The sequence below is a fragment of the Apteryx mantelli genome, chromosome 1 (assembly GCF_036417845.1).
Source record: "Apteryx mantelli isolate bAptMan1 chromosome 1, bAptMan1.hap1, whole genome shotgun sequence".
In the NCBI taxonomy this organism is placed as follows: domain Eukaryota; kingdom Metazoa; phylum Chordata; class Aves; order Apterygiformes; family Apterygidae; genus Apteryx; species Apteryx mantelli.
Window position 1 is genome coordinate 31680735 of NC_089978.1, and position 11472 is coordinate 31692206.

The 11472-nt window shown below is 39.3% G+C and overlaps 1 protein-coding gene across 1 annotated transcript; it reads left to right on the forward strand.

The window, feature by feature from the left end:
- The first annotated feature begins 6190 nt into the window (after nt 1-6190).
- C1H13orf42 (chromosome 1 C13orf42 homolog) lies at nt 6191-11236 on the forward strand. Its single transcript, XM_067289674.1, has 3 exons — nt 6191-6610; nt 9991-10138; nt 10995-11236. The coding sequence occupies exons 1-3, from the start codon at nt 6191-6193 to the stop codon at nt 11234-11236; spliced, it is 810 nt and encodes a 269-aa protein (XP_067145775.1).
- The last annotated feature ends 236 nt before the right edge of the window (nt 11237-11472 follow it).

The window sequence follows — 11472 nt, forward strand, 5'->3', positions numbered from 1 at the left end:
ATATGCTCAAGCAATGTATAGGAAGGAGAATCATTCCTTTTATTAGTTATGGCAGCCATCAATCAGGGCAGGACCACTGTGTTTTAGGCCTTATGCAGATGTATTTTTCCCAGGGACATTGTGGTCAAAGCAGAAAAATGCATAAGTTAATATGCTCAAAAGCACTATTAGTAAAGTGCTCAAGATATATTTCTTCTTTCTTTCCTTCCATCCTGCCTAGTATTCATATAATATCTCCCTTGTACTCAATGCCCCTTTCTCAGACATCTCAGCCAGGCTACTCCTCCTTTGCTGTTCCAGCTTAGCTAGTCTTTGCCTTGTTTCATTGGGTCAGCAGGGTAGGGAGGAGATACAAATAGGAGATAGGCATCCAAGGGCACCTATGAAAATGTCTCTAGGTGTCCTAAGTGGGCCTTGCCTGGAGATGACTGATATGGTCTGGCCACTCTGTGACTTACCAAAGGGCTAGGAATCCAGGCTCTCCCCTCTCATAAATCCTCCTAGGGACTTCCGTTGTTGGAAGGATGAATAGTGTATTAGAATTTAATTGGAGTGAGAAACAGATGATCCAGTTAAAGATCAAGACAGACAGGTCATTGAAAAGTTTGTCTTCTATAAACTAATTTGAAAAAATGCTGCTTACAATATCCATTCTTCATTGAGCTATCATGCAAGAATCTTAACTATTTATCACCTTCTCTTGGCAAAGACTTTATCAATGGATGATGGATGTGACAGGCAACAAGCTAGACATCACAATAATTCTTCAGCCATCCTTGGAACAAAAGACTCAAGAGGCGAGAGAATAACTAATTCTACAAAGACTAACAAAGCTTAGAAAGGTTCTAAAAATGTTTATACTAAAAGAACATGAATTCTTCCAGTGAAGCAAGCGAGGCCAATTGGTTGTCCCCTGACCCTGTGTGACAGAAGACAAGACAAAGTTCCCTTGTCAGACTTGCCACAGAGATGGAGCTTTTAATGACATCAGGGTTATTCTAGGAAACAAGGGAAAGAGAAGCCTAGATACTGCAGTGGATAAGTGTGGTAACCTTTCACCTTCTGAAAATGCTGCCAGGCAACAGCTATAGAGATAGCACTAAAGCAGCAGTGTTTCACTAGAGTGGATTTCATTGCTTTGTGATATAATGAACACAAAACATCGCCAAACAGAGATGTCAGGGTAACATAAATTTAAAAAAAACGTTGACTGATATCTCATTTGTATAATAATTTCCTAAGCATTTCTCATACATAAATGGCATTTCCATACATAAATGTCATTTCTTAATCTTCTCATGCTTGCTGGAAATGCAGTCACTCCTTTGGTTGGTTGAAGTCAGTGCTAATGGTGCAACAAAAACTATTCAATGAATGCAAGTGTTGCTTGCAGTGAAAATTCATGGAGAACATGCAGGGTCTAAGTAAAATGGAAATACTTAGATTCAAATGTAGGCTAGATGGAAAGATGATGCTGCAGCCTAACAAAATTCTGTTCATCCTCTGACAGACAGAAACCCTCATTTTATGACTCAGATGGTTTTGCAGGTCAGTGTTGCCATGGTGACTCAAGTGTGTACCCTTAAAAAAAAAAAAAAAGACCACCGTTAAATCTGACATGGGCAACACACCTAGATTTTACTGGGTTTACATCTAAATCAGCTCAAATGAAAATCTCATATTGTAACATCTCCATTCTTAGGAAACTTATTTCTCCAGTTTCATAACTTAGAGAAGCAATAATAACTATTTCAGTTGCATGGTACTGGAATTGCTGTCTCTTCCCAAACTTTGGGAACTTCCAGAAAGATGAAGAACTTTGTTCACATAAGGTGATCTATTCAGTCCTCTAGGATATATCAGTGACTTCCAAAGAATGTAAAAAAGTTCCTGATAGCAATTCTGAAGAGGTGGAACTCCTTCAGGCTGTTGTTTTTACAGACTGACAGAAGAAGAAACAAATATTTCTGAGGATGCTTTTTTGCTTGATAACAAGGTCCATTCTTCTTCTGTCTTCCCTTTTAGTCAATGGAAGGCAGGAATCCTGCAGTATTGCACCTCAAATATGTGTTGTTTCTCACCACTTGCCAAAAGCAATGACATTCAATACCTGATCTATGATTTGGGAATGTCCTTCTAAAGTTAGTCCTTTCAAGTATGTATGGATTTTGAAACAGTAAAAGTCATGTTAGCCACTATATACCTGTATCAGACTTTGTTTTAGTATTAGGTTGTGGCCTTAGCATGCCTGTGTTTTTTGATTTTTTCATGTATCTCCAGGAGACTGTGTATTTGTGTGTGTGCGTTTTTGCAGAATTTAAAGGAAATGTATGAAGCAGTAAATAGTAAAGAACCAGGGAGCAAACTGAAGCAGTAGATACCTATTGTGCATAGTGATTAATTGTTCGCTGATGCTTTGGGTCTGTTTTGGACAGCTTCAGCTAGCTCTCTCTTAGACAATCTGCTCTTTATTTAGCTATATAGATATAGCCAGAGTTTAACAGAGATTGACAACTGCACTTTAGTTTCTGAATCATCTAAAATAGCACGAGGTTCAATAACTGACATTCTTTTGTATCAGTCATTTGGGTGAAATGTAACTATCAAGAAGAATTTGTATGCATGATATCATGTTATTCTGGAAATAAGTCTAAGATCAGACAAATAAATTATTCAAAAAAATTGTAAAGAAGTGTGATTTTATGATTTAAGTCACCTGACAATCAGGAAAATTTGCTGTCAACATATTTTATTTTAATTGTATCTGTTTATATATTGGATTTTATGGGTTTATTTCAACTGAGGGCTCAGGAAGTGCAATTTTGTGAGCTATTGGTAGGTGATCTACTTAGTTCTACTTAGTCTACTTGGTTACATAGACCACTCCATTAGCTGCAAAGCATAACAGAAACATTGAAAACAATAGTAGAAGAAAAGTCACTTTAAAAATAAAAAAACTTCAGTAAGTTAAGTCAAAATCAAGTAGCCAAATGAACAAATAAGATATGAGTGTTGCCTTGTCAAAGTTAGTAATCTTAGATGCCATTAAATATTTAGTGTGGTCCATTTGATCTGCTTCTCACAAGCTCCTTCTATGGGAGATCTTTATTTATGATTTAAAAGCTGTCTGTAAATTTGGTACTTTGAATTATCAGACTAAATATTCTTCTTCAACAATATTTGCTGCTTGATCAGTGTCTTTGTGCAGAAAGAAATCATTCTGGAATAAGAGCTTGTTTTTTAATTACCAGCAGGCTTAGATGCAGTAGTATATTCAGTCCCTGGCAGTAAGACTAGGGAAGAGAACAGTGATATCTGCTGGCTGAATTACAGATACAAGGGGACTAGAGTTTGACTTTAAATAAGTCCAGTGCTATTTAAGAAATACGTTTGAATGCAAATACCTTATAAGAAAATATCTTGAAAAGACATAAAGCATTCCTTTTCTCACAAAACACACAAGAGACAATTGTGACCTTTAAAGATATCCATAGTTTTGCCATTTAACTTCCTAAATCCATGGAGTTATTTAAATTACCTTAGAGACTGAAGAATACAAATTGATATTCATTTTTACAATAGAAGAAGATCCTGTATTCCCACTGCCTATAATCAGTGTACAGAATAAAATATTAATGTCTGAAATAATTGTAAATGACCCTTTATTTACTTCAAGGGAAATTCTAGTATATAATGCAGCTACTGTATTGACTCATGGATTTATTAAGCCCTCCTTATTTTAAAACCAGAGTGAACAACAGGAACAACACACATGTTGGCACAGAATGAATCTGGCCCAGCAAGCTTTTCTAAAAATTGGGAATGAGCTTACTTGAAATTGAGAACCCTCTTAAGAGCCTGAAAGCTTTTGAAATCAGTGAGATGTCAGCGTATGTTGTAAATATTTTGTTGAAGCAGGATAGGAAAATTTATGGCTCATATTAAATGTTTTTCAAATCATAGTGTTTAACATCAGATTTACTCTTCACAGTACATGATGCATCTTTTTCGTTTCATGAACAGGGGCTTGGATTTTTTTGCTATTCCCTGTAGCTCTTTGTAAATCCAGATGAGCTTAGAAATCAATCTACTATAGAAAGGCAGTGTCTGTCCTATAAGCAGTTGCTCTGTGGAGTTTCCATTGCCGTTACTAATTCCAGTCTTTGTCAATAATTCCTTGAGCTCCCATTGATTATCTTGAATCACAGGTTTTGTGGGTTAAGTGACTACAAGGTCAGTTAGAGAGTACCTCTCTTGGGCTCACTGGTACTGGATCATGTCTATAACCAAAACCAGTAGCTGGTATAGCAAATCTAAGTCTTTTTTAATAGGGATGTTCTGGAACAATCTCGTTTTTGTAACTGCCAGCATATGCAGGGTCTATATGTACCTCACACTTTCAGGACAATGAGTTACAAGCCCTTTGTAGCCTTTTGCTCCGAAAAGGAAATCAATCCCTAGATGAAAAAAGTTTTTACTCTGTGTTATTATTGATGACTGGAAACATTCTCCATCTTAGACTTGCAATTTTGGAGTCAGGTCTAGTCTCTTTGCATAGTTCTAATGGGCTACAGGAGCACAAAGTCACCTTGATCTATGACCTAGCTGGGGACCTGAGTGAGACTTTGGGAGAAAGTCAATAATAGAATACCTCTGTGAAGGTTCTAGATCTCAAGGAGCTGAATGTATTTTAGAGCAATCTCTAGGCTGCTCTAAACTGCAGTGGGAGACATTTGTATGCTACTAATAGAGAGCTGCAAAAGTGGAAAGAGGCAAATTTCTCCCTTTTTTTAGTTTTGTGTTAAGCACATTTCAGCTTTAATTAAAAGTCAAGGACAAAGTGCACATTTTAATAAGATGATAGTATGTTTTTAGTGGTTGTTGGATCAGAGTTCCTGAGAGAATGCATGCAGATTTATATTAAAGGCTCTCTCTCCTGCTGAGATCCCACAGCTCTTAGGCTGCTTAAGCTTTCGGTCAACACTTCCAGTGGCATTAGTGGGAATTTGCCTGAGTGGAGTCTGCAGGGTCATATCCATGGGCTTTCAAAATAAAGACATTTTTCTCAAGCTCCCAAAGCTTGAGCAAGATGAATGATCAAAACTCTTTTGAACATGTTAAGCCTGGACATTCTTGCTTAGTTTAAAAAAGTTCTTGACTGTCTTAGCAGTGAAAGTTGACCAAATTCACTATCTACTTCTGCCTGAAGCATTCATCATGGTGTTATACTATCAAACGTATTAGCAGTGCTTGAATATGCCAATAATAGTTAATGTTCTCTATAGTTTTCAGCCAAAAACCAATCATCAAAAACCCTGTATTAAAATGCTCATGCATTAATCCACAAAAAGAACTAATGTGGAAAGATACAAATGCATTGGTTTCTTTTGCGTTATTTTGACAGCTGAGTATTTTGGAACAGTGTTTTATTTTACAGCATCTCTTACACAGTGAAGCTTTGTATTGAGTGTAATAGATCCTGACATCTGAATCCACGTTGTTCCTAGCAATGCTGTGGTATCGAGTAGCTGTAACCATCTCCTGGTTACCGTAGGGCGAAACCCACAACGACTTCTCTCAGCAGCTGAATTCCACCCGATAGAAACGATTCCCTCCTAGTCAGTCGCTTGTCGCTGTTGATCGAGGCTGATCTCAACAAGCTCTTCCGAAAAATACCCTGTAGACGCCTGTCCCGGGGCTTGCGCAGGCGGGTGGACGCTCCTGGGACGGCGGAGGCGTTTCAGCACCGTGGCCAGCGCCAGGAGGCCTCCCATCTGCGGCGCCGCACCGTGAAGTAAACCGCGGTGTGACGCTGAGGCGGGCAAAGAAAAGTGAAGGAAACGCTAAAGAGGAAAGTTCCGTCAGGTGCTGATGTTTTGTTTGGGCAGCAATCAAAGAAAAGGACAAAGAATGACATTTGAACTCCTGTACTGTATTTTAATCCGAGAAAAGGGCAAAGCTATTTAACTGACACAAAAGGAATGGAAAACTTGCTTCTGAGTTACCATCATGCTCTTCACAATGTATTAGATTGAAAGCAATTAAACAGTATTAGATTTTTTTATCCTCATTTAGTAAGTGGCAAAACTGTCTGTCAGCTGGCAAGAGTTGCAGCTACTGGATACCAGATCTTTGGTTAAAATTAAGAAGCTCAAAGAGAAGAGGTACAAAGGGGAGGAAGTGACACACTATGTTCAAAAAGATCCATTCTATATTTCACCCCAACGCCCACCGAAGAAATGTGACAGACAACATCCCTTACTGTGATGGCACAGGTTCTGCAGTGAGACTGATCCGCAGCACTTCTATGTATGTTCTTGGTGGTGAGCAGGAGAAGGTTAGTGAACCACTGAAAAAATGCAAAAGTACAACCAGCATCGACTCCTGTGCCTACTTCCAGCCAAAAGAGGAAGACAGGGCCTGGATGTACTCCAAGACTCAGGACTGCTTGAGGTACCTACAGGATCTGTTAGCCTTGAGGAAAAAATATCTTGACAGTATCAATAACTTAAAATCCATGCATGTGGCTGCGGATTCCCCAGTGTCCACAAAATCATCTCAAACTGGAAAAAAGTCATTACCTCCTCTTCCTTCCAAAGAGTCTTCTAAGGTAATTCCTAAGAACTTTGCCATGTGATTAATCTTAAGCCATGAAGCAATTAGTTGTATGACCTATGATTTTCTGCCTTATTGGTGTCCTACTGATTGTCTTCTTACTGTTACATCATCTGAAATGCTACTAAATACCTTAAAGATTCTTTTAGCATAGTGTGAGGTCTGATATGAATGATTGATCATGGAAAGAAATATGCCTGTGTGTGTGTGAGAGAGAGAGAAAAAGAGGAGAAGAAAATAGGTATGGGAGTATGGGAAGTATGTGAAAACACATTCTGAAAGATAGCTGTTTTCTCAGTACTCTGACGGGCTACAGAGTTCTCTGTTATGGTTATTTATAGCTGTTACTGACTGGCAAGCACAGTAATCCCTGGGTTTACGGGCAGCCCTTTTATTGGCTTTAAAATTACTTACACAAAGTAATTTTAAATACATTGAAACAAGTAGGATTTCCTATGACTCATCAGATATAGCTTGTCAATGCTACTTTTATCATGAGTGCAAGCTTAACTGATAGGTGGTAGGACATGAGGCATTCTTAGGGCTCCCTTCTCTCTTTGTTAAGAAACTGGCAGGAAGTTATGAGACAGACAGTGTAATTCCTCACCCTTTACTGTAACGACACCACAAAATAACCTTGAAATATTGTCTTTGATATCTCCATATATGCTAGGGAGGAAATGATTGCAAAGCTTCCTCCTAGCTGCATTTTATGAAGTGCCTGTGGCTAGAAAGTTCAGTGGCTGATCTGACTCTACTTGATTCGGTGGGGACAAAGGAAAGAATTCCAGCAGGAGAGGTGATCTGTTCAGGTTACATGATCACAAACATGTCTTTGACAGCAGACTCACAGCTTGCCCGGTGCAGCCCTTAAACTGGATACCAACAGGGATGATAGGAAGAAGGGACATATGGCTGATTTACTGAATAGCCCAGGTAGACATTACCAGAAAGGTATTGCCGCACTTATATGTTCTGCCACTGCAGAATCTCAAAATAGCTGAAACAGAGTTCTGTTACAGACATTGCTTAACCAAAGCACAAGCCTCACATTTTTAGGACTAAATATCACATTTTTTATTTTAAATTTTGATCTAATACACATTTAGTCAGTGGGAATCTTCCTTTTCTTTTTATCGGGCTTCATGTCATCTTTATAATGCTTTGAACAGTGACTCTCAGAATCTAGGAATAATAGTAGGAAACAATGTTCAGCTCCCTGGACTGGAGGAGATAGTTTTTATAAAGATATTTTATAAAAAGTTTTAAAAGTTTTATAAAGAAAGTTTTTATAATTTATAAAATTATTTAGGGCTAGGGAAACATCCAAAGGAATGACTGAGACATAGGAGAGTGGCTTGCACGGTGGTGCCAGGAGATGATTCTCACACTATTGGTACACAGTTTGTGAACTGACATTGTGTCCTGTTATGCAAAGATAGGCTTGATGAAGAGGAGATTTACAGCATGCCAGTTCCCCTGGTGAGCTCAGTGGTGATATAGCAGAGCAGTATATGACTAATCATCAGGCCAGGTGGGGAAAAAAGAGCGGAAAAGGATACTCAAACTATGGGCCAAGAGCCTGTGAAATAGACTGTGCACATCTAGGCTTCATGAAGGGTTGTGACTTCCTGAGGTTTGCCACAGAAAATTCCACTTAAAAATTGCCAAAAGCTTCAGTTTAGCAAACAAATGAATCTCCCAGGGGCTGAGGCTGTCATCTGACTGTGGCTGACTAGCTCTTATGTATGAACAGCCCTTATACAGGCTGGAACTGTAACTCCACCATCCTCCCCCTTAGGAACAGAGAGGAACGTGAGCAAGATATGCCATACAGTGAGTCATTCTTGCCAACGCACACAGCAGGTCCACAGCAGCACAGCACTAGCTTTGCAAAAATTAGGGAGAGATCAAGAAGACTTCCAGAATATCCAGATGACTCACCTGCTTCCTAACTGCAAGTTTTATATTCACAGATTGCAAGGTTCATTTTATCAACAGACTTGAATGGTTTTGTACCTAACTACCTGTTCGTGTAAATTACCTGTCAGTGGAAATTCACTTCTTTCCCCTATCTGTTGCATGATTAATGGGAATGTACTTTGTCCAGACATCCCTGTCCTCAGGTCCCCAAGATTTTACTGAATAAAAAATGGGCTGAACTAACCCCTGGGTTCTGAATGGGGCCTGGACTTCAAGGCTGATTGTAGCTTCAAAATTTGCTACTTGGGTCTAGTGAGAGAGAGAAATAGAGAGTTGTATCAGATACTTTAAAATAAGCGTTTCTTTAAAATGTCTTTTAATAATTAGTCATAATAGCAGTCGCTATTCTCAGTGTGGTAACAGTTACCTTTTAGCACTTCTGAGGATGTCAATCAAGCCATAATGGTTGGAGGGGAATAAGCTAGTTCATCTCTCTGCCCCCATCATCTCACAGAATGGGGAGCAAGCTGATCCTTCTGAGATGTGATACAGCATGTACCTTTTCCTTGTAGGTTTGAAACCCAAGGTAGTAATTTTCTGACTTCATATTTCTGTCTGGCAATATGCCTGGCTTGGACTCTCAGAGAAAATATACAGCACTTTATTAGGTAGGACCCCTGTGAATGGCAGAAAGAGTTCATCCTACGTGGACCTACAGAATTGCTAACCAAAACTTTATGACTGTTTCAGAGTTTATAGACAGGCATTTGCTTTTTTATCAAGACAGGCTCCTAATTTTAAACCCTGTGGCTCTCCTGTGGAAATTATCATCACAGAGTTGAATGACTCATATTTTAATGCACACAGTCCTTTTCCATTTCAAAAAGATTCCAGCAATTTAAATCTGGATTCATTTCACCTAACCTAGGCATTTTAATGAGATGCTTAAATTAGTAACCAAGTTACCCTACGATTCCTCTGCAGTTAACAGAAAGAGCTGCCTGCAGAGGGGAATTCAGCCTACTAAGGCCTGACTCATCTGCTGAGGGTACTGGAGCCTTGCATTAATTATAGAGGAAACCCTGCGTGACTACAGTTCTAATGTGTGTGCCTCATTAGGTGCCGACTGCTAGGTAGAATAAATTTGGCCACAAAGCTCAGCTGTCACTTAGGCACCCAATTAAATGGCCTGGTGCTGGGTTTCTGAAGGATTTTAGAAAACCTGGCCAGCAATGTCCAAGTGGAAAATGTTTGGTGTCGAGCATGTGACAAGATGGACATTTGTTAGACTGCTGTCCTGCTTTCTTTGACGGCTACAAACTGGAGTAGTCTGGACCTGTATCCTTTTCTGCCAGCTTGAAATATGGAATTAGATACAATTTTTGCAACTTCTTTATACAGTTCACTCACTTTGCCCAACTGTCAGCTAACTCTTACCTATCTGTTCAACAGACACCTATGGAAAGAAAAGTCCCACAGTCCAGTTCAGATGTAAGAGAAGCAATAGCTTTCTTCGACTCGGTTATTGCAGACCTGGATTCAGAGAGATGGCGGAGAGTTCCTGACATGGATCTGCCAAATGTGGATGTTGATTTTGATGGTGCAGTATAAAACAGCCAAAATATGATTACTCTTGCTGGGCAGAGAGTAGAGGGAGGAGTGGCAATGTGAGACCATATTTGTTTATTTAATAGACACACTTTCCATCCTAATTTTGCTTCACAAATCTAGGATCACTATGTGCATCTATGTGAAACTACAGTAATACACTGCTTGTTCCCCACTGAAAGGGTGCACTATTTTATGTGTGGCCATTACATGAGGAAATATAGCATGTGGAGTGCTGGAATCATGCTTGCCTTCTGCCCAGGGCTGAATTCCACTCTTGCATCTCTTCCCTCAGCCATCTTTGGAGAAGAGCTATAAAAAATGTAAAGATAATTCTTTCTACATATGGTTTTCATTTTTCTCATTGAGAAATGGCTGGATATTTTCTTTCCAACCAGCAAAACAGAAGTCATTTAGAGATTAGGGTAAATAATGGTACATTTCCATTAGAAAGGATGGAATATGCCTGACTAAATGAAGATGTGCCCATCTGAACTCTTCATCCATCCTGTATAATCAGTGGAGAGAAACAGGCATTTGTAAGTGTTTGTATTAGGCTAAAGTAGATATATGAAACAGGTCAGATTAACTGTGCCCTAAAAGTGCCTATAAACAGACTAGTTCTGATAAACAGATTTATACTTCAAGCATCAAAATATTAGATAAGGTAAATCCCCTCCCAAGGGGCATCCTGAAGTGAAAACAGGTTGAAAGCCATTAATAAGTGTTTGCTTGGTTACTCAGTGTTACCTCCAGGAAGCTCATAGCAGGCACCCTGTCCTTTTGTGGTGCATGTAAAAATATCACTCTTGAACTCTGCTAACTCCGGATTATCTTCTGTCTTTCAGTTGCTACCAGCACAAGTGAACACAGTTTACATTCAAACTGGATCCTTCGTGCTCCCCGGAGATACTCACAAGATACTGCCCAAACAGCAAAGGCTGCAAACCAATCTCAAGGAAACTGCCAGCGGAGAACCACTGGCTCTAGAAAGAGATTGGAAAGACATCCCATGTACTTGCCCAAAGCTGTGGAAGGGGCATATAACACTTTAAAATTTAAGCCCAAAACACATAAAAAAGAATTTTGAAAGAATATTCCATCTTCAGCTGAAGATATATACGAGACTGTGCATGTAAGATTTGCTTCTTTTTTTTACCACTGGCCCGTATCTTACCCTGTAGAAGTGATATGTACAGTCATTGAAGGTTCTTTGTGTGGGATATATTCTAAGCCATGGCTGTTCCAGTGTTGGACTCATATGAGTGTTTAACTCATCGAGTTCATTGTGCCTAACAATATTGCTTTATCACTGAGCTTGGGGGT

Bases quoted from the DNA above. Each gene is read 5' to 3' on its own strand.
- C1H13orf42 (XM_067289674.1), top strand. From the start codon at position 6,191: ATGTTCAAAAAGATCCATTCTATATTTCACCCCAACGCCCACCGAAGA. The intron at 6,611-9,990 runs GTAATTCCTAAG...TCTGTTCAACAG, and splicing joins CTTCCAAAGAGTCTTCTAAG to ACACCTATGGAAAGAAAAGT. The intron at 10,139-10,994 runs GTGCAGTATAAA...TCTGTCTTTCAG, and splicing joins TGTGGATGTTGATTTTGATG to TTGCTACCAGCACAAGTGAA.